Source organism: Podarcis filfolensis (assembly GCF_964270895.1).
Source record: "Podarcis filfolensis genome assembly, chromosome: 6".
Classification (NCBI taxonomy): domain Eukaryota; kingdom Metazoa; phylum Chordata; class Lepidosauria; order Squamata; family Lacertidae; genus Podarcis; species Podarcis filfolensis.
The window spans coordinates 42767696-42790565 of NC_139609.1; the positions used below are offsets into that span (position 1 = coordinate 42767696).

General features: G+C 42.1%; 1 protein-coding gene across 1 annotated transcript; it reads right to left on the bottom strand.

Annotated features, from left to right (window-relative positions):
* Positions 1–582: 582 nt before the first annotated feature.
* Positions 583–22870, bottom strand: LOC310764995 (lanosterol synthase-like). The gene is made up of 22 exons (XM_083619394.1): positions 22586–22870; positions 19652–19820; positions 18291–18429; positions 17006–17114; positions 16073–16194; positions 14141–14237; positions 13570–13705; positions 12567–12675; positions 11123–11241; positions 10766–10863; positions 10154–10181; positions 9302–9355; positions 8850–8921; positions 7835–7885; positions 7442–7591; positions 6508–6604; positions 5877–5982; positions 5117–5182; positions 3745–3825; positions 2865–3035; positions 2310–2388; positions 583–1398 (listed from the first exon to the last, which is right to left on the bottom strand). The coding sequence occupies exons 1-22, from the start codon at positions 22597–22599 to the stop codon at positions 1219–1221; spliced, it is 2247 nt and encodes a 748-aa protein (XP_083475520.1). The 5' UTR covers positions 22600–22870; the 3' UTR covers positions 583–1218.

Consider the following 22870-nt stretch of genomic DNA (forward strand, 5'->3'; position numbering starts at 1 on the left):
AAGACAAATGCATTAGGTTGATAGAACCAGTATTATATGCTTTATGCCAGAATGTTTTAATCTGGGGGTAAAGCCAAACTGGTTAGTTTGCAATGCATTGTATTCCCACTATTAATCACTGTCAGGGATCCCGTTTGCTCAGTGCTGTCAATGCAGTCTAAACATTACTTTTTTGAGGAATTAATCTTATTCAAAGATCTACAGGGCTGTCTCCCTGTTTGAACACCACTGCCTCATGCTGAGATCCTGCGCTGTGCATCCATGAACCTACTAGGAAAACCTACTAGGAATTGATTATCTCTTGCTTTCAAATACTTAATTTCAGAATCACTATTCCCCCTGTGCACATGTATACTTTTTTTGGATTTTGATGCAAACAATCAATCTCCTTTATTGGCATAGAAAAAGTGCATTGTATACATGGATCAGAACACAACACAGAGAACAAAACATAGTAGGAGATACTTTAGAATAAAACTGTCCAGACATCATGAGGTACAAAAATGGCTCTTAGGACCTATGGTAACGTCATTTCATGGCATCTCTCAAAAATCCTGCCACATTCTCCACTATAATTATTCAGCAGAAAAGACCCCCTGGAAGAGTCAGTGTGATAAATCCCCTCCTTCAATAAGGGGACCAAATACTTAGCACAGGGGTCAGCAACCTTTTTCAGCTGTGGGCCGGTCCACCATCCCTCAGACCATGTGGTGGGCTGGACAATATTTTTTTTGTGGGGGGGAATGAACGAACACCAGGCAGGCCCCACAAATAACCCAGAGGTGCTGGGCTTCATTCATAGTGGAGGGTGGGGAATATCCTGTACCTTCAAAATGTTGCCTAACGGTATCCTCACTGAATCCACCTATTAAAGGGAGAGCAACATATCTTGAATTTTCCACACCCTCTGTTATTCCTCCTCAAGAACACAAATTTAAGCTGTATTTTGCTGTGTGTAGGAATGTGGATCGTGGTTATGAATCGCTCAGTGGGCAAAGCCTTTTCTAAATTCCTGTTGCCAATAAGGGATTTGAAGTGGTGCAAATCGCTGCCAGGAAATTAAGCTAACGTGCTTCTTTGTCCACTTTCTTTGGGTCATGTTTGTGCATTTCAAAGTGCAATTGTGCTACAAGGGGAATATCAGCCAAGAGAGAAAAGCACTGGGTGATGTTGAGAAGGATGAAATCCAAGCTCTCAGGAATGACAGGGCACCTGTGCTCAGCACCCTCCATTCTGACTCTGCTCTGCATGCACAGATCCATTCTTCAGGAGTCCTTTAGCGACAGGGCTGCTGGGATATAGCCGGGAAAAGCGGGCAAGTGCAAAGATAGGGAAGATGATTCGGTAGGCATTGTAATGCAGAGTACCAGATTTGTAGAACGCTGTAGCGATGTCACCCTGAGGAGAAGCAAGAGAGAAATTCCTGAACAACCGACATGCAGTCTTCTGTCCTGACTTCATGGTGACTGAGAACCCAGTTGTATGATCACTGTAACCTCTTTTAAGAGCAGCAGTCACATACAGTATCACTGAGCTTTTGGCTGGCAAACAAGACTCTGGAAGCAGGAATCAGAGACCAGAGCCAATTAAAATGTAGGAAAGGCGACTAAAGACATTGTGGCATCTCAGGCAGAATATCCAAATGGTTCCATGATTAAAAAATAAAATAATTAACTGGCAGTCTATGGCTTTTTAAGGGCACCCCTCTGACCTGCCACATGTAACAGTAGGGCCAGCTGTGTCCTGTGCTCTGATACCACACAAACTCAATCCTGATGGCACATTTTGATGCCACAGCAGTAACAAGAAAGGTGCATGAATCACTTGGGTGCCTAAGGCAACAGAACATCAGAGAACATCAGGAACATCAGAGTGTTCAATAGAGGGAGAACATGGGCAGCACTTGTAAGATCTCACCTGCCAATGCCAAACAAGTGTCCATGTGTGTCCACAATACATTGCCGCCATCTACGAAAAGCATCTTTATGACAGCAACAATGCCAATGAGAGTACATTCTGATCTGCCTCATTTAGTAAGTGAGGGGTGGAAAACTTTTGATCCTCCCTATATTGCTGAATTGCAACTCCCATCATCCCTGTCTATTGCCTGTGTAGGCTGGAAGGCAACAACTTAGCCACCCCCACTCTCAGTACTTGGTGGGAAATGCTCTGCGTTCATTCATTTTACATATATTTGGAGGACATGATCCATTTCATAGCTGGCTGAAATATACTGTTTCTGTGAACCTTTAAATTATATTGCTATGAGGATATTTGATTAGGAAAAGAAATTAAAAGTATTAACACACCTGAGGCCACTCCCCAATCGATGTCTGTCTGTCAATCAAAACTTGTATTCCTCTTTCCAGAACCCGAACATCAGGATATCTGCAAAGCCACAAAAATACCGGTCATTAGTTCTGTTATCAGCAGGGAAAGCCTAACATTTTCTTCTAAGGAGCTTATATGACTAAAATTTCTTTTTAAAAGAAAGAAACCCTCATGGGCTCACAGAAACTCAATGGGTCCCCCTAGTGGAAAGACCTGTAAGTGCATGAGTCCTTCACACAAGTTCTGAAAAGTGAAGAAGCTAAAGAAATGAAATTGTGAGGCCTCCATCCCAGTCCTTAAGACGGCCTTAACTGCCTCTTTGTTTGGCATTATTTCAATTGTTTGGACTAAGAAGCACCTGGGAACATCAACATATGAAGCTGCAGGAAAATTCTGTCCTCTGTAAGTTTCCAAAAGTTAGCATGTTTCTTTAGTTCGCCTTAATTGGTTTGTCTAACTGCTGCAGAAAGAACTTGGGGGAAAGCAGACAGAAGCCTTTGCTAAAGTAGGTAACTGCCAGCTTCTGTGCTTACCTAACAGCCATCAGCCCCAACAGAGCCCAGGAGGTTTGGTGGATCTGGGAAACAGTGTGCTGAATATATTTGCGAAACCTGTAGGATTCAAATTCCTCTCCCCAGCCACCGTCTTCCATTTGCTTGGAGACTAAGAATTCACAGGCTTTGGTCACTTCCTTGCATGCCTCCCTAGAAAATATGAGAGGGGAGAGAGAAAAAATAGCCCATGAGATGCCTCATTGGGTTTTGTTCCACTGTTGGCCTTGACTGCATCCAAATAATCTTATGCACACTTACCTGCAGGTAAGGCCCACTAAGCTCAGTTGGATTTACTTCTGAGTAAATTAGGGAATGCATTAGGGGATGCGGGTGGCACTGTGGTCTAAACCACAGAGCCTAGGGCTTGCCGATCAGAAGGTCGGCGGTTTGAATCCCCGCGACGGGGTGAGCTCCCGTTGCTCGGTCCCTGCTCCTGCCAACCTAGTAGTTCGAAAGCACGTCAAAGTGCAAGTAAATAGGTACCGCTCCGGTGGGAAGGTAAACGGCGTTTCTGTGCGCTGCTCTGGTTCGCCCGAAATGGCTTAGTCATGCTGGCCACATGACCCAGAAGCTGTACGCCAGCTCCCTTGGCCAGTAAAGCAAGATGAGTGCCGCAACCCCAGAGTCATCCGCGACTGGACCTAATGGTCAGGGGTCCCTTTACCTTTTTAGGCATGCATTGGGGCTGGCGCTGTCAATATTATATGCGCATGACTCCCCTTTGATATGCCTTTGATATTTTGGGTGGAGGAGCCTGACAGTCTCTCCACTTCACCCTGAAGCTAAGCTCCATCAAGGGCTCCCAGCAGAGCAACATTCATAGTACTGTAATCTTCTACCCGAAAGGCTGCTTACTCACCCACCACGGTAGATGTATCCCATACATGCAAATGCCTCTAGTCCAAACCAGGTGCCATATGTGAAGCATACGCCCCATCGCCTGTCAGGGAGGAAAAACCCATCAGCTGCTGAATGAAAGATACTGAGACAAATGACAGACCACACCCTTTGAGTATGCCCTTTCATTCACTGTTTCATAGAATCAGAGTTGGAAGGGACCATAAGGGTCATCTAGTCCAACCCCTGCAATGCAAGAATCTTTCGAGTCTCATGTTTTATCATCTGAGCTATTGCAGCTATGCTTTTTTCTGCAATTCTTCCAAAACTTTCATATCCCTCCATTAGCTGCACCAAACAGTGAACAACTAGATGAGGAGAAGGTTTCTTCTTAGTGGCAGTTTTTCAAAGTTTTATGGTCTACAGACAGGACTCTCCTCAAAGTAGTGAAAGGAGGGATGGAGCCAAGTTAATTCATCATAAACTTGCAGTGAAATTCCTGGTCAAAGCCAGAATCTCTTGTTGCTATAACTAGTTGTGTGTTTTTCCCTGCTTGCTATTCTAATTTATAGATCTAATTTATATAACCAGTTATTTTACTTAGTGGCTGTAGATCTCATGGTGTGCATATTCCTGATGAATCATGTAGGGATCAGTACATAGTGTTACCAACAGTACAGTATGTTTTCTCTCTAAGTCTAATGACAATGTGAAGGTTTGTGCAACTACCTAATCCTGCCTAAGAACATAGATTAACTGAGGGTGGAGCAAGCTGCTGACACCTGGATATTGGTACTACATTTTAGGCTGCAGGTCTCTAATCACTCGTTAGACACACTAGCAATCAGTTGTTTGTGGTGAACAAGATTCCCAACTGCCCTCTTAGATGTCACATTCTGAAATTGCCCATTTTACACATCAGTTTAGGATCCCATTACCTCTAAAAAGAGGCTGGATGCTCCTGTGTTTTCTTTACCATGAACAGTTAGGCTGCAGCACATCCCTCCACAGTGGGAAGTGAGAAATCCCTTTCTGTGCATGTGTTTTACCCTTCATCGCAGAAATGTTTCATATTTGTAGAATACTGAAAGCACAAACTGCAGACTGTGCAAATGCAGATGAATCAGACGAAGCTCTGGATATCTCCTTCTTGGAGGTAACAGGCAGCCTAGGGATGCTACTAAAGGCAAGAGTTCCACTAGGTGTGTCACATTGCACACAAGGCAGCAGTCTGCCAAACTGTTGTGCAGGAAAGTCATTCAAAAGGTGAAGGTTTCCATAGCCCATCAACAACCTCTTCAAGTCCTACTTTCAGAATGCTATGTATGCATTCAGAAACTACGCCAACCCGTGCCGCAGTCAAGTTCAGTGTGGAATATTTGTAAGCCACTCACCCTAACCAGGAGCCATCAGCTTTCTGCATATTACGACAATACTGCAAAGCCTTATTTAGAGTATCACTGAGAAGAAAAACAAAGGAGTCTTCTTACATTTCAAGCTAAACAGAAAATAATTAACCCAAGTCCCTTGTAGCAATGGCATTCAGCCGCCTAAAGTAGCCTTCGACTTTTTCGGAACTTGGACCCACCCCAAACATGCATTTAGTGGCCCACTTCTTAATGTTTTGATGACGTTAGTGTTGCTATTGTGACCCACCTTAGAGCAGGCTGTGACCCAGTAGTAGGTCCTCCCAGCCTAGCAGGTGATTGCTAATTAAGATGAAGAGTGTTCCTCATCAGTCTTTAAGGATATTTAAACCACCAGCAGCAGCTGTACATGAGATGAATATCTCACAAAAGTATCACTTCCATGTTGGAAATAACATGCATGCTATGTGTACATATACATATACATATACATATACATATACATATACATATACATTTTCCCAGTGCTTTTTTCGGGGGGGGGGTACGCATACCCCTAAACATTTTGTGAATCGACGTTTGGCCTCATTAAGGGGCAGTATTTCAATATAAGTAGGAAAATGAGAGTACCCCTAAACATTTTTTTAGAAAAAAAAGCACTGCATTTTCCAGAGCTGTGCTAGTTGGTTGCATACAGAATTCTAGAATATAGAATATGTGTATTATAACGTAACAATAACATCATTCTCAGCTCATACATTTACCTGATTTCCCCTCATATATTTACCTGATTTCATCTTCCCGGTGATTTGGGAATCTTTTCCCAAAATGTTTCAATCCCTGCATTACTGACGAAGTACATTCTATATAGGTGTGGTCGACCATACAATCAGCTAAAAAACAAAGTTCAGAATGTTACCTTTCAAGATGGCTTACAGATTTATATCCTTAAAAAGAGAGCAAAAACCTAGCAGTTTAAACAGCGGGGGGCGGGGTGTCTATAAAAGCAACAAGTCAAATGCCAGCTCTTCACCACCAAAAGCCTAGCAACCAAATGTGCCATCCACTCAGCAAAACAGGCGTGCAAAGGGTGTGGCAAAAGGAGGTGGCTCTGGCCACACCCACTGCTGGCATGCCCAGCAATACCCTCAAAGTAATGTGTCCCCTCCCTGAAGGCTGTGAGGTGCTAGGGTCATCCTGGGAGAGATGGCTTCTAAAATAAGCAAGACCCATGTGGTGTAGTTGAAAACCAATTATGTTGAACTAGGTCCATAGACTCATTGGCAGCCACTGTCAATGGCACTGCATGAGCCCTCATGCCTCCTTCCCAAAGCCCAGTAAGCGCTTCCCCCACCTTTGGGGGAAATTCACATAAGATTCCCATTTACGTTGTTCCAATACCAAGGCTGTGTTCTTACCATATATCTCTGAGGAGTTCATGACCTCCAGTAGCCAACTCCCACGCCTGGTTTCATAAGACGAAAAACCACCATCAGAATTTCTCATGTTCAGCATCTGCAAAAAAAAGTACAAGTGTGATTGGGGAGGGAGCAAGGCAAAGGGTTTAAGAATGGGCATGGTGTGCTTTGTCTTACTTGCAGAGGTGCACGATGATCACTCCTGCCCAGTCCCACCAGCCACTCCTGTGCCCTTACTTCGCTTGCTCTTTTCCTAAACTAAAAAGCCCCAAATATTATACCTTGAAAAACTAATCTCTTTACTTCAAGTGGAGTTAAAAAAACGGAGAGTGGTTCTCCATACACATGTAGTTGTGCCAGTTGGCCCTCTCTCACCATATTAGGCCAATGGAGAACTCAGTGGATGGGGAGATTCTGTTCTCCTAGCAAACACTAGAAAGTGCCATTCCTCCTTGCGACTATGATGAGGATTCCAGGACAAAATTTGCTAATTTGCGTATTTCTATCGAATGTGATTTAACTCCAAATTACCACTGTATGGAAGGAGATGAACTCATTATATATTTGACTTCAAATTGATTAAGTAAAGCGTAAGCATGTAATAGCAACGTTCTAATGAACAAAATCAGTAGTCCGTCTGTTGTCAATCCTAATACCCAGTGAGCTTTCGATCCAGCTTACTGAGGGAGATTGCTCTCAGTCCTGCTACCTTACAACCCTTTACCTGTGCTTATGGAACTCAAACTTCAAGACTGATCATCCTTCACAGGGGATACAATGCTGCCATAGGGACACTTCCACCAATTCTCTACGGTCCCACAAAACCAATATTCTCCTCAGCACTATTACTGAATGCTAGATGACTTCAGTCTCCCCACAATAGCTTCCTCCTGCCTGCTTCCCATTTTCTCTTCTGGGCTTTCCCCCTTCTCACCACATTGACAGCATCAAAGAGGCGCTGAGGTGCCACATGATCTTCTATGAAGGGGCATTTTTCCTCCAGCAGCATCAATGTCCTCATGGCCTCAGCAGTGCAGTCACTGACTATCCAGTCATTCTCTCGATTGCTGAAGGGGAATCCACCCTGGGTATTGAAGAAAATACATTAGGACTTCTTTGGCAGCAGTCAGTGTAGAATAATGTCCTCCCAAAAAGATCCCAATAAAGCAACCAGGGATTTGACGGGTGATCCATATTTCTTCTTCAGGATACTAGATAGATGGGCCCTGGCCTAAACCAGCAGGCTCTTTGGGTTCTCAGAATTAACACTTAGACTCTTTTTTTGCTGGCTGTGTGTCACACAGACAGGACACAATTCTGGATGTACCTTGTTCATCTGGCGATAATATCTCTGGTAGTTAGGTGGGTTATCTACAATCTGAAAAACAGATTAGCAGCATATTAATAAAAGACAATCAGAATACATTTATAACCAGAGAAAGCCAGTGTGGCATAACAGTTTGAGTGCTGGACCTGAGAGACCAGGATGCCAATCCCTGCTTCCTCTCAGCCTAAAATTCCTCACAGTGTTGTTGTGTGGATTCAGTAAGGAGGAAGAAAACCATGTATGCCACCTTAAGCTCCTTGGAGAAGAAGATGGGCTATGCAATAATTAACAAACAATAGAAAATAAATTAACTCAGTCAGAAATACGGTCTGCAATTTAGAAGACAGAATATGGCTACAGCCTGATACAATGGCAGCACATAGGGTTGTGTTCAGTGCCAGTGCTACTCAAAGCAGACTCACTGAAATTTATGAACTCAAATTGGTCATGTTTATTAACCTGAATGGGTTTGCTGTGAATAGGATTCATACTGTGTACAACCCATAGTGTTGGTTGAGGTAAATTGCAGTGGATATACAAGGTTTTACACAGGACTGAAGCCACACTATAGAACCGAATTGACATTACAGTCAAGGATCACATGGGCTTCAGATTAAAAGCCTATTATTCTATAGTCCCGCCATGACACATTATTCAGCTGAATGAATCTCATGCGATCAAGAGGCAGCTGGACCACACTCAGGCTCAACATTTCATGACCACAACACCCACACATTAAGCTTTGCCCATGCAGGCATCCATGTCTAAATGCACAGATATCAGAGGCAGGGCTGGGGAAAACCATACAACCTTGGAAGCTGCCCTTCAACATCTAGGTCAAGTAGGTCCATTGCCTTTGATAACCTAATAGCTCCTTCTCGTGATGAGTAACACATGAAAGGGGCTCATGTTACTTTGCAAAAAGAGACAAGTGTTTCCCTCCTGAGTCTTTTGCTGAGACAGCTGAAAGCAGTATTGAGTTCCTGTGTATGTTATTCCAAGATCAGTGCTTTACCTGAGAGGCTTTCAAGAATTCATGGGCTTTTTTCAGACAGGATGCATAGTCAGGATTGTTCTGAACCCCAGCCTAGAAAAAGACAGAAGTTATGCTTAAGGATTCTGACCCAGGAAAGTCACAGAGAAAATCTCAGACACTTACACAAAATCATCACTTCGGACAGCCACAAAAATAAATGCAAGTTCTTCAGGGATAACTTCAGTGTTACAAAAGGAATACTCAGTGTGTGGATTTCTGGACCTCATGTCCTAAGAATCACCTGGAGAACATGCCTTTCTTGGTTAACCATGACAGGCATACGAGGTGTTCGGATCTCGTAATGTGTGTGCTTTGGTTAAATAATGAACACACACTCTCTACATGCCAGTTCATTCATCTAAAATATATATGTAAATGGAAATTATTGTGGAAAGAACAAAAGCAGAAGATTTGACAATATAAAATGATACCTCCAAGAAGCCTTGAATGGCAAATGATGTATCCCAGGTCTGTGATCCCATGACCTGATATAAAAAAAAGGAAGAACAGTTTTGACCATTAGATCAGGGGTGGAGAACCAATGGCCTGGGATCTAAAGTCAGTCCTCTCTAACCAGCCCTTTGGATGCTTCCCCAGTCATGTCCACTTCCCAGCCTACACCCTCCCCCACTGGCCTTGCTCTGCACCCTCCTTAGGGGCTGGAATATCTCATGGAACTGTGATAAGCCCTCCTGCTTAACTGAGTGGAAGATGGGGAAATGTGGGGGGTGGGTCTGAATTTCATGTGGTCAGAATTGCGTGGTAGTTGTGGGAGATCTTAAACAACTGGTTTTTTTCACATTTTTATTTTCTGTTTTAAAATGTATGTTCCAGTGCACTATTTAAAAAGAAGGCAAGAACACTAAGAATAAATCAGTAATTAAAGGGCTCCTCCACATGTTTACTTACTCTTTTTTATTGTACTGCTCAATTCCCCTGGGTTCAATAGCTTTTCCCCTTGTTCTGCAGCTATGGCTTGCAAAAATCTGAACTTCTCTGCTGAACTGAAACTCAGTTAAGAAACACGTCTTTGGATTTTCAGCATATTAGATAATATTTGGTTGAGCAGTTTTAAAATGTGCTACATGACCTTGTGTTATGTTACATCTTACCTCCTAGCCCTAATCCTGGGGTGAAGCTACACAATATGCAGGAGATCCAAGACTGGATCTCCTGATATTTTGATATCAGGCAGGCAGAAGACAACTCAGCTTGAGAGTCACCAAAGCAATGCAAATTGCAGGCCATAGCAATTCCCAACATATTGGTTCACACTACTGTACCTTTATTAGCATACCATCTTCTCCAATCCTGCAGAGATATAAGAAGCAGAGATTATAGCAGATGCAAGTCCATGTAGTTCTCTAACTTCATTGCATAACAGGAGACCAAGGCTTGACAAGACTAGAATAGGCTTTAAGAACAGCCAAAAAGCAAAATCTCCCTGAAATCTCTTCCAGACAACACAATGAGTGGGACATAGGTGTGCACGACACCTTTCTGAGTTCCACCTACGTTGCAAATAAGGATATTTTCACATATGCAGCTTAAAACACAACAAGGTGATTTTTTTTCCTACTGCACTGCAAGCTGCATTTGCACAGTGTTGTTCATATCAGGGGCAGAGATGTCTTTACAGAGTGTGCATGCCGTTTCTGGTCGTCCCCCCCCCCCGCACACCTCCCCCCCCGGAACTCCTAGTGATGAAGCTGCCATCTGAGCATCTGTGCTCATGTGTGCACATACTACAGCTTTCACAGGTGTACACACCATTTACGTTTCCTAGTGCAATTGACCTTGGTTTGAGGAAAGATCCAGGTCTGCAAAAGCACACTTATGCAAGACCATGTTCAGGATTCTACAAAGATGGGTTTGAATAAATATGCCAGGCTTACCAAAGGTAGTCATAGATCCTGGAGATATGTTCTTGAAAAGCTGGAGAATCGGCTCCATCAGCATACCTGCTTATTAGCACATGAAACGCTTTACAAGTCTGCAGGACAAAAGAGAATATCATTCCAGTTAGGAATTCCCCTCTGCAATATCTCCATGCTTAGCACTCTCATCTGCCACAGGACTAAGTGTCTGCATCTCACCAGCCAAGCACAGAAACTCAAGTGGGCAGAACAAGATTGCCACAAACATAGCTCTCTGTTTGGTTTTTGAGGCAAAGCTTTCTCAGGAGAATAAGTATATGCTGTCATCAAAAGGAATTTGTTCCCAGTACAATTATTTCTTCACAAAGGACCTACCGGGCTAGAATTGGTGGCGTTCGAGAATATGTCGTCAGCCTTGATTTGCTCATACATTTCTGCAATGGCTTGCTTTCTGAAACTGGTAAAATGGTATCTCTCATACAAATTGAAAGTAGCTGCAGAAGGAATAAGAGACACTATGAACATCGCAATCATGTTAATGCAGTTCTATCTTCCTCGTGTGTTTTGGGCTGCAATCCTCCATGCAATTACCTGGAAGAAGGCACCATTGAATTCAATGGCACTTGCTTCTGAAAGATCTTTTGGCTCAAAACAGAGGCAGGATTTCAGCCCCCAATTTCAAATATGATTTTGGGGGGAATCTGCAAAAGAACATGGGTGTGAGTGAAGGGGTTTACCACGGGTGGGCACCTGTTGTTTGGGGTCATTTGGTTTTTTTCTCTTCATTTACCCCAACTTCCATGAACCTTTTGCAGATCCCCTCCCAAAATCTTTCCCAACAAACCTCCACCCTGGACCCCCCAAAACTGGAGACCCAATATCACAATCCCTGCCAGATTTTCTCCTTTGGCTTGGGCAAGGTTACATCTAGAGAAATGGAATGAAACAGTTTGATAGTTTTAAGGTTCACTGAAGCAAATGGGGGGGTCATTAAGCACCATAAAACTGCTGCAGGGTCCCTCCCACTAGCTCTCCTTGGGATCAGTAGGGCTCCCAAACTATGAGAATGTAAAGAAGCAAAACGTGTCTTTCTTCATTTGTGGGCCTTCCACCTTATCCCGGAAAAGAGGACACAAATTTGCATGTTACACAACACACACACATTTTATTCAGATCTGTGTTCTCTTTGGCAAGTGAGTCAGAGAGCCCAATCAAGGTACAATGCATTGGACCCAGATAATCCTGTTGGCACCCCTGCATCAAGTAGTTACATATCTTGTTCTTCCTTAACTGATCAACAATGGCAACAATGGCCAAGTCACACTGTAAAAGTAATGGGTGGGGTAGAAATCTCAATTCAGATCGTGTGAGAGATCCCACACGCTGTCTTCACGGTGTGATTCAATATCCCTAGTCCTTGTAATTGGCTAAGTACCATATTTTTTGCTCTATAAGACTCACTTTTTCCCTCCTAAAAAGTAAGGGGAAATGTGTGTGCGTCTTATGGAGCGAATGCAGGCTGCGTAGCTATTCCAGAAGCCAGAACAGCAAGAAGGATCGCTGCTTTCACTGCTTTCCTCCAAAAGCAAGGTGCGTCTTGTGGTCTGGTGCATCTTATAGAGTGAAAAATACAGTATTTGCTTGCTACATGTGATAATATGAAACTTGGAAAATGTTGTGTTTCCATGGATATCCTCTGATGAAAAGTGTTTGCCTATACCAACAGAAGTCTCTTTCTCTGTGTGAACTAAACCTTGGGAAACCTACGTTGAAGACCTGAACTCCTGGAATAAGACTTGCCAATTCCAAAATCACTCACCAAAAGCGGCATCCAGCATCCAGCTGTGTGCAGAATGCAAATCGGCTTCGTAAATATTGTTCCTCTGGGCTGGCCAATCAATGGTGGAGAAGTCCTCCACATAAATCTCCTAGAAGGAAACCATGAAGTGAAATGACTTTCATAGTAAAGAAGCTGCAGGATGCTGGTGTACTTGACAAATGTCATTTCGGATCTTTAAAAAACCCCCAGCAAATTCATTTTAGCATTTTCCCCTCCCTGTGTTATGGCATCAGCTTTCATGAGCTATAGTCTACGTCATCACCATTTTGGTACTTAAATGAAAAAAAGTATGTTATAATAAATAATAAATAATTATTAATAAATAAATAAAACAGAGGAGAAAGAGGAGGGTACTCCATAGGAGATTAATGGTTCAACAGTTCTTCATTGCTTTGTTTTTCTGGTAGTACAGAAGAGGGGAGAAGAATGCTCCTTTTACCACACCAAAAGAAAGGGGAGGAAAAAGAAAGAAAGAAAGAAAGAAAGAAAGAAAGAAAGAGAAGCATCAAAAAGGGAGATTGTGGTATTACTGTGATGTAGGAGGCAATATTGATGTTGTTCACCATTTTTTCGAGAAGAGGCAAAGAGTTAATGAATACTCTGTGGCACAGGAAGCACAGAACCATTTAAATAAATTAAAATAAAAGCATGAATGGAGACTTATGTGATTTGGGAGGGTGATGCCCTGGGCACCATCTCCACTCCAAATTCTACCCTCCCAAAGTTGCCCTCCCCTATGGAATAGGGATGGTCAAGTGGCATGCTTCCATGCCCCCGCCTCTCTCCAAAATAAATATTCCCATGGCATTTTGAAACACCAATGCTCTGAGCTCGGCTTCTGCCTTAAATGGAAAATAAGACATCCAGTTTAGCCTTCTCCCTATCAGATACAAGCAAGCAATCCCCCAAGTGCAGATCCAAGGGAGTATGAGGGTCCCACTTTGACTAAGGATGGTGGGATGTTTGGAGAATGTTGCCTTGCCTGTCTTAGACTCTGGATCAGTTCATCTTCTTCTACAGTCAGGCGAGTGGCATAGCAGTAGCTCATCGCGAGGGTGATATGGCGAGCGTGACACCAGTATGTTGAGGGATGTCCCGGCAGCCATGTAGGAAACAGCCTATTTCAGAAAGAAGGAAGAAACAGGTTCATGGAAGACAATGTCAGGAATCCTGGATGTAGTGGTAACACTAAAAGCAGGTTATATTGCCCTTCATCTGAGGATCAGGGCAATTTAAAGTATAAAAACACAAAACCCGGTAACATAATAACAAACAAAGCAATAATTCCCCACTATATTGTTGGTGTCTTATTTTGTTTTCCAGAGTTGTCATTCTTATCTTTATTTTTTTATGGCTAGGGGCCTCAAAAACTGGAACTAGCCCAGGCCTCATTGGACCTCTGAGAGTGGTGAAGATTAATATGGATTAATTTCAATTTCCAAGTCACTGTTATTTAATAAAGAATTTGTCTACTGTGTAAGACTGTAGACATTTGGGGGGGGTTTCATGATTGGTGGCGTGGGGTGGGGATCAGTAAACTTTCCGACACATACCACAACTCGGGAAATGGTGAATTCATTCCCTCCCAGCTGTACAAATTCATAATGGCCAGCCAAACTTTGCCCAAGTTAGGGATTCCAAGAGCGCCACCTGGAAAGAGAATTATCAACATCTTTGCTTCTGTAGACTGAAGGGGACAAAGCCAAATAAATTTACAATGAGAACCTAGATATGATTATTGCCTTGCTGTGAAGATACTTTGCAAAACTATAAAAAGGGAAATGGGTACTTAGAAAGAATCTCTTTTGTACAGGAACACGACAAAGACATTTAATCCTAGCTTTCTTTTTTCTAGGATTGTTCTTATTATTTAGAGAGAGCCATGTGGCATGTGGTTTTTCAGATTTCTTCTTACCCATATCAGGAGGAGACATGAGTATAAGAACTGCTGTGGTGTTCGGATTTAATACCACCCAACACTACCTCTATGCAGGTTTTATGTCCTCATCACACGAGGGGGAGAAAGAGAACTGGGCTTACTGGCCCAGTCCCCCCACCCCTGCCCCATCACACCCTCATTGCCTGGCCCGGCCACACTCCACACATTGGAGGGGAAGTCTAGTAGCAGTTGCACAACTTTCAGCTATGTTCACTGCAGTGTTTCTGAACTGGCTGAACCCAAAGAGTTCCCTCCTCATTTTTCCTATAACTGCACAAGCTACCCAGAGACAGAGTGAATGCCCTGATCATCCTGAAAACATATGCTATGTATTTCTCAGACTGTATCCATGCAGAAGGAACCACCTCACCTCCTAGTTCTATTAAACCTTATGTGAATGTGTGACAGAAAGCTCAGCTAGACCAGAGTTTAGTGATGAAGTGCCTTGGAATTCCACCAGAGCTGAGCTGTAGCCTCCTTCTGAGTGGCTGTGGATACAACTAGCTGAGCGGGGGTGTGTGTGTGTGTATGGAGTCCGCACTTTGGGAGGAAAAAGAGAAAGCCGTAGAGACAGTTGGGGAGAGAAGAGTTGAGAGTTGGCGTTCTTGGAGTTCAGCTAGATACAAACAAACTCAGGACAATATCTGTAACCAGAGATGGAAGTCTGTTGAGTTTAGTTTGAAAGAAATTTATTAGTGTCTTTTTAGGAGTGTACAGACAAGAGAAAAATTGGGAAGCTGAATTGGGGACAGGATAAGTAGAGTTATGAGGGGGGCACTCTACCTGGGGTCCCAATTCAGAAAGTAAGTGACAGAACTTCTAGAGAAAAAGCAGATTCCCAAACCAGTTGGAGGGTGATCACCTGTTATCCTATTAGAGCCTCAGGAGTGTGATTTACAGACAGTTGGGAAACTGACAGCAAGCACCACCTTATTTAAGACCCCAGGTATTAAGACCAAAGCTGTAACATCTATTCAATTAAGTTTTAGGAACTGAAGTGAAATAACTGAAAAGAAGCTGTGCATTTACCACCTTGTTTCTGTAAAATAAAAACCTTTCCCTGTTTAACTTTCCTAAGTCTCCAAGTACCAGAGAGTTTTCTTCATAAAACCAAAAAGATTAAGCAGTAGTTAAGAGGGGGGTTCACCGCAAAATGCTACTGCAGAAGGGAGGTTATAATTCACCTCATTCTTTGTATTTTCTAAGAATACAGTAAAATAAAATTTTATCACTGTATAATGTTCATTATGGAGTGGCATAAAAGGGCAGGTCCATGTCCCCCATCCCAAGAGTTCCCAATATAAATTTTAGAGAAGGGAAAATGGGAGGGAAGATATGACCAGCATCTTCTATTTGGGACATAGACACAATTTCTATGATCAATCTATGGTGATTTCTAAAACGACCCAAAAAAGAAGGGAGGGAGGGTGGAAAGACAGAATAGGAAGATGCTCCCAAATAACTACATCAGGGCCCCCAGCTTTGCCAGGGCACTACACTCCAGCAAAATGGATTGATCCAGCCCTGCCGGAGATTTCTGCCTTACCTTTCTTGTGGAGATTTATCCGAGCCCGCACTACATCTGGATGGTCAGGCCCAAGTCCAAGGATTCGCATAGCTATGTAGCTGAAGGTTGTGCCAAATACTGTTGACTGTTCTTTAAGGTGGCTACAATAAAGAGAGATCAAAGAGCCATTAGAAAGTGGACCAGTGAGTCCAGAGGTCTAGAAATCTCTTTGAATTGTTTAGTTTCCATTCTTCTGGTGCATTACCTTAAATTCAAAAGCTTTTCTGAGAATTTGCCTCACCCATACCCAGCTAACCATTAGCCGGGACACCACAGAATACCTTCTTTTGTTTTGTATTACCTTTTTTGAAAAGTAATGCCTCAATGAAGGGCATTTGGTGCTTTTAAATCTTTCCTTTCACGAGACAGGAGCAGCTTGAGAGCAGCTCACACAACCTGAGTACCAGTTGAAATTCTATTGCAGCTAAATAAAGTTGATACTATGCTACTAAAAATTCAGATTCAAAGCTGAGTCAAACTCTGATCCATTTTGTGGTTTGCTATTGGTTTGACAGGATACATTTGGATGGAGGCAACCTGGCCTCACCAGACCATTTATCAATAGTAATACTTCCTATAGATGGTGCTTTTCAAAGGCAATAGCGATGTCAGCTATCATATCTTCATTATTGTTGCCTCTCTCCACTCCTCATGCCACAATTCTATCTTTCTCTGCCACAGCTGGGCAACTTCAGTACATGCTGAGGCCAGCTTGCATTCTGGTCATCTACCCTGCTGCCCAGTTCACATGGTGAGTATTGCAAATAAAAGGCAGCAGAATGCAGAAGTGATTTAAAGAAGCCTTCACAGGGGAATTGCATCATGGACCAGCCCAAGGCAAAGATATGCAAAATTAGAGCATCTCTTCTCATGCCACTCTAGAGAAGCTCACACCCTCCTTGAACTACTTACAGGCCCCATCCACCATCTGGAAGCTGTTTTGAGAGGATGTAGCGCAGGAGCTCTCTCTCGACCTCTTCTGGTAGTGAGATCTTGGCAGCATAACATGACATCAAAATAGCTGTTTGATTAAAAAAGAAGAAGAATATGTGTAGTACTTGACAATCTTAACTTTGGTACGATTTGCCAATAAACCACCTGTTTGGATATCGAAACGTAACTTATGCTTTTGTACCCCATTGTTTGTTTTTACCATCTTGAAGCAGAAGAGAAAGGTCAAACATAACAAGATTTATGTTTTTACTCTAGTATATGCCATTGTACACACTACTTGGCTGGGGAAATGAACTACAAAAATCAGTGAAGAGCAAACTTCAAAGAATGCCTGTATTTCAGTTCTCATACTGTTTCTGAAAGTGCTAATAAGACCTTTAACTGGAAACTGAATCAAATTTCTCTCTCATCTTGATCTGCACGCAAATCAAATTTTATTATTTATTTATTTATATACCACTTCAGTGGCGTAATCCCGCTAAGTGGTTTACAGGAAATATTAAAATTTTCAGTAAAGACAGTTAAAAATAATAATTAAGATTAACTGTAAGGGGAAGAGAAAAAAATTAAATCATCTGGTCTACCACAACCCCATACAGCTGTATGATGCCACCGATGGACAGTATCCTGCACAATGGATTCAATGGATTATCCCCCTGTTCAGAATATACTGAATAAGTATTCTGCTTTGTGAGAGAGGCTAGACTTAGTTTTCTTAAATAGAGGGATTTAAAAATATATATAAATTTAAGTATAGGCAATTCTGAGAATGAAGAATTTCCCAGGCAGGTGACCCAAGGCAATCTGGCTTGAAGAACATACACATCTGATGAATCAGACTTCCAGGGAAGGTAATGGAAGACTAAGTGTCGACCCCTGACACTCCTGTCAGCAGAAATAATTATGCAGTGATGGAAGATAACAGGGATATATATCTTAGTTACAAAAACTCCCTTCTGAATTAAGAGGGTTCAAGGTTTAGCCTCTCATGCATGGAAAAAGACATTCATGACACTGAGATCAAAGAAGTTTTACAGAGAGTGGAGAAGTGTCTCGAGCGAGGAACATTCACACACTGCATAATAGCTCTTAAAAGAAGGCCTCAGTTTAAGAGGTTTCTCCAAATATCAACCTATTTGTGTCTGTCTGGTAAAAGAAGATAAACAAATTTATAGAAAATATACAGGGAGGTCCTCCTTAGCCACTTAATGCATATGTGGTAAATCCGCTAGTGTCCGTGTACCTGGTGCAAGAGAGAGAACACCAGAGCACTCCATGGCCCAGTGGCCATCTTCTGCTTGCAGGCCAGAGAAGAATTTAATCGCTTTCTGGACAGCTTCCTGGGCGGTGCTAGCTTTTGGCAAATCTGGAAAGAACTTGCTCTGTAAAACAAAATAGGAAAAGTAAGAGAAATGCACAAAAACTAAACAGATTATCTACAAGACAAAGTATGAATTGTGTTAAACGTCCTGCTACATTTCATGCAACTATTTGGTCACTTAGAAATAAATATAGCCGGGAAGGGTAGTCAGGAATGGGACCATGGCAGATGGGGAGGTGTCATTTAACACTTCCCCTCCTAGCAGCAGTCTCAATGAAACGCCCATCACCAGCTGCTATTTGTATTTGCCTGGAGACATGGGCAGGCTGGGAAAGGGATAACTCTCTCTTTCCCACCCAGCCCAATCCCTATCCTGATTGGGCCCTCATGAACCTGTTTCGGTTTAAAACAACAGTCATGTTAAATACAAAAAGTCATTCAGTGTACTGGATGGTTTAACCCTGAGAGACGGTTCCAAAACTATGTTTTACAAACATATCTCAAGTGAAATCTACACCTGGCAACATCTCACAATATGGGATATCACAACTATTTAGAAAACCAGCCGTCAGACAGAGGCCTTTATCCAAACAAGCTGCATATTGGATTCATGTGCCTCAGTATTTTCCTGCACATCAAAATGCCTCATGCAGATGCATCATCTGTGCATCATGGAAATGAGTATCAGGCACAGTATATTGGAGATTGATCACTGAGAGCAAGAGAGTGGCTGTTCTCTAGGAGAACACCACAGAGCTCTCAGATCAGAGAACTATAGAATATGAGGGACCAGAAGATCATGTAGCCCAACTCCCTTTCCAAGGCTAAGAACCAAACACTGAGGTCGCAAACTGCTTGCAGATGAATTCAGTCATCATTATGGGCAAAAACTTGAAGAAGCTGCCTTGTAGAAAGTTAAAACCAAGTTATGTATTTCAGTATTTCCTGTACATTGTCATATTCATCTTGCAGGCTTGTCTTTTTTCATGTAAGGTTTCATATTCAACCCTGACATTAGCAAGTTGCAGTTGTACAGCACCAAGTGGCAGGCGGTTGGAGGAGATGACCCTCATGATCCCTTCCACAATTCTATGGTTCTATGATTGCAATAACCAAGCTTCCTGTGCTCCTAACTGAGGTGTCAGAAGATGAGAAGCCAAAAGAAAAATGACCCAGCCCTTGGGAAACTGCTGCTAGGCAGGGCCAAGCCAGCAGTCCTCATGCCCTGTGCTCCTTTTGTAGCCTTTCAGTGTTGAACCATCTGTTATCATTAAGCCACTTACAGTGTCCAGCCCTAAAGTGTAAGCCTCGAGTGCATTCTGCTCATGGGCACATTCTTCACTGTCTGCCACGTAGTACCATTTCTGCCGCCCTTCCACGGAGCTGAATCGCCAGCGAGTCAGATCAGTTTTGGGTTCTATTTCATGTGCACCTTTTCTTCTGCGCAGACTTCTACCAAAGAACACAGAGGAGGTGGGGAGTTTGAAACATGCAGGCAGACTATCGGTTTGTTATCCTATCACAGGAAGTTATTCTGAACCCCATTCTGTGGTCCTTCCTGCCAGAAGTGAGGGACTGACATGTCTATTGATTTCAGCAGGTCTATTCATGACTAATTTGTCCACTGATTTCAGTGAGTCTACTCTGAGTATGGCATAGTCATGTAACACCCATAGATCCTCTGCTTTTTTCTAACTAGCTCATTATGGAAACAGTCCCTATTCTCTACAACCATATTTTTGTCCCAGTTGTTAAAGCCATTTGTTCAGAACATAAAGAGGTTAACAGGGATGCTTTATGGGTTTCTTTTATATCCGATTCCCTCATTATAGTATTTTTAGGAATGCAATCCTATACAAAAGTCCCAGATTGATCAACAGGACTTATTTTCAGATAATTTGGCATAGGATCACAGCTTTAATTTCCAATCTCCCCACTTCTGTTCATTTACCCAAGTATTCTCCTCAACATTTCCCCCCTTCTTCTCTTAGCTACTTCACAATATCTTTACAAACTTGAAATTGATGAATTTTCACATGTCTGTCTTTCACATTACCTCTTTGGGGGTTTCCTTGCTGCAATCTCTTGCACACCTTTCCTGGAGAAAAGCCCCAGTGAAACAGTGGTCCTTACTTCTGAGTAAGCATGCATAGGACTGTCCTAGTAAACTATTTCATGTTAGAAAATTTAGGTGCAATTTTCTAATAAGTCTTCCATTGGCCTCCACTAATTAATCTGTTTTTGAAATGAATAATTGACAAATAATAAGGACTACTGATTCAATTCCAAAAAGATTTACTATTTATGTACTGTAGACTCTGCTTTACTTAAATTTTTTAACCCATCTTCTGCTTATCCCCTTCTGTTATCAAATAGTGTTTGCTAAGCTTCATGTAACATAATAGTTATTTTCATCTCATTCCTCTTTTATTGCAAATTTATTATAACTAAACCATCAGTACATTGGGGGGTTGAGAATCAGAGGCCACACCTGTCTTGTTTCTCTTTCCAATGAAAGACCATTTCCTAAGGCTTACAAGTTAGTTTTTGCAGGTTGTTTTGCCAGAAATCCAACAAAAGCTTTTTACACCAATTTTCATTTCTGTTCCTAATCACAATCAAAAAGTTTCATTCTATTTTTCACACCTTTTTGTATCAAGAAATTGCGGACTAAAGTACAGGTGCATGCTAGAAGAAATGAGATCATAAACCACGGAACAGAACCAGCAAAAAGGTTGTTAAGGTTTGAACTTGAGAGAAAACTTCATTTGGTGCAAAAGACGGGGGGAGGGGAGCCTACAGCTTCTTCATATAAAGTTTTCTTCTCTACGTTTATGATTCGTCAACCCTCCCTTGAATGTTAGTTCAAATTATATATGTACAAATGAGGAGGGGTGAAACTGGATTATAGATATGGAATATAAACTGTGTTTGTAAAAAAAGGAAAAGGGGAGGGAAGCTCTATTTTGCAAAAGGTTTACAATGGAAACTTAGAACTGACTCTTCCCCATCCTTTATTATCTACGGAGTGAACTGAATAACACTAAAAGGACTTGGAATTTAATTTAATTGGAAGTATAATTGCTCATTTATCTTCAGTTGGATGGAAGGATGAAAGGAGTCTGTGAACTTGCCAAGGAACTGATAAGGTTCATTACTGAGTCATCTGCAGTTCGACAGACCACTCTTCTTCCCAGGCTGAGAGGAAAAATGGTGAAAACAGGTTATTTATTGGGACATAGTGATTTTTACAGCTGTTGTTAAAGCTGCAAAACGACGAAGCATGGGACAGAGCAATGGAGACTTTTCTGAAAAACAATGGGATACAGTGGTACCTCTAGATACGAATGGGATCCATTCCAGAGCCCCGTTCGCATCTAGAAGCAAATGTAACTAGCAACGGCACATCTGTGCACACGCGTGTCGCTTTTCGCTGCTTCTGCGCATGCACGTGACATCATTTTGAGCATCTGCGCATGTGCAAGCGGCGAAACCTGGAAGTAACGCGCTCCGTTACTTCCGGGTTGCCGTGGAGTGCAATTCAAACACGCTCAACCCGAAGCGCATTCAACCCGAGGTATGACTGTATCAGCTCCACGCCTGGCATGATGGAGAACAGCAACAATGGGGAAAAGATAGACATAACATTTTACAAGGACAGGAAGAAACACCACGAACAGAATAATTGCCACACACAGGAAAAACAAGGATATAGTTTGAGTGCCTCACTTGTAGTTCTATAAATCATTTAATGTGTCAACACGAATAGATGTTATTAATACTGCAGTTGTTGTATAAGGGATTATTTTAACCAGAATTTAATTGAAATTAGGAAGATTTTGGAACGCAGAAATAAAGAAAACCATCAAACCATCAAATCTAGCATGTGGGGGGCCACCTAAATTGTATAATACAGTATTTGAATGGTTGGTATTAGTAATTGTATTATAATTTGGTATTGTTGCAAATGAGGCTATTATTGGATTGTAATTGAAAATTAATAAAAATTATCATCAGGAAAAAAGAAAAGCCAAATTGCTGCCTTTTTATTCCTTAATACATCAGGTTAATTACCCTTCCCATCTTATTTCTGTGAACTTCTCCTGTAATAAAGCTTGCTTAATCAACATGAATTAAGTCAAGCAACTGGCACACTTTGTTATTTTATTTAACCATCATCCTAATCAAAGCATATAGATTGCACACAATGTACTTACGTCCCATCAGACATCTTCTTGGATTGATGAAGACTGCCTCAGATTGTTCTGGTTATATTTTAGATGGTGCAAGGCTTCAGGTACACAGGACACTGAATAGGACACTGAACTCTTGGACTCTGGGCTAGAGTTCCTGCCTCAGAAGTTCCACAGTTTCTAAAATATTCACGCTCCCAATAAAATACTTGAAGGTTATATAAAGACTGACCTAACCAATCATAGCAAGAATAATTTTACAGGGTGGGATCAGGAGTGTTAATGTAATCAGTGAAAGGCACACCCACA

Coding starts and splice junctions, on each gene's coding strand:
- LOC310764995 (XM_083619394.1), bottom strand. Junction 9,356..10,153: donor AAGATGGTATGCTAATAAAG/GTACAGTAGTGT, acceptor TTTTTATATCAG/GTCATGGGATCACAGACCTG. Junction 3,036..3,744: donor GGATACATCTACCGTGGTGG/GTGAGTAAGCAG, acceptor CATATTTTCTAG/GGAGGCATGCAAGGAAGTGA.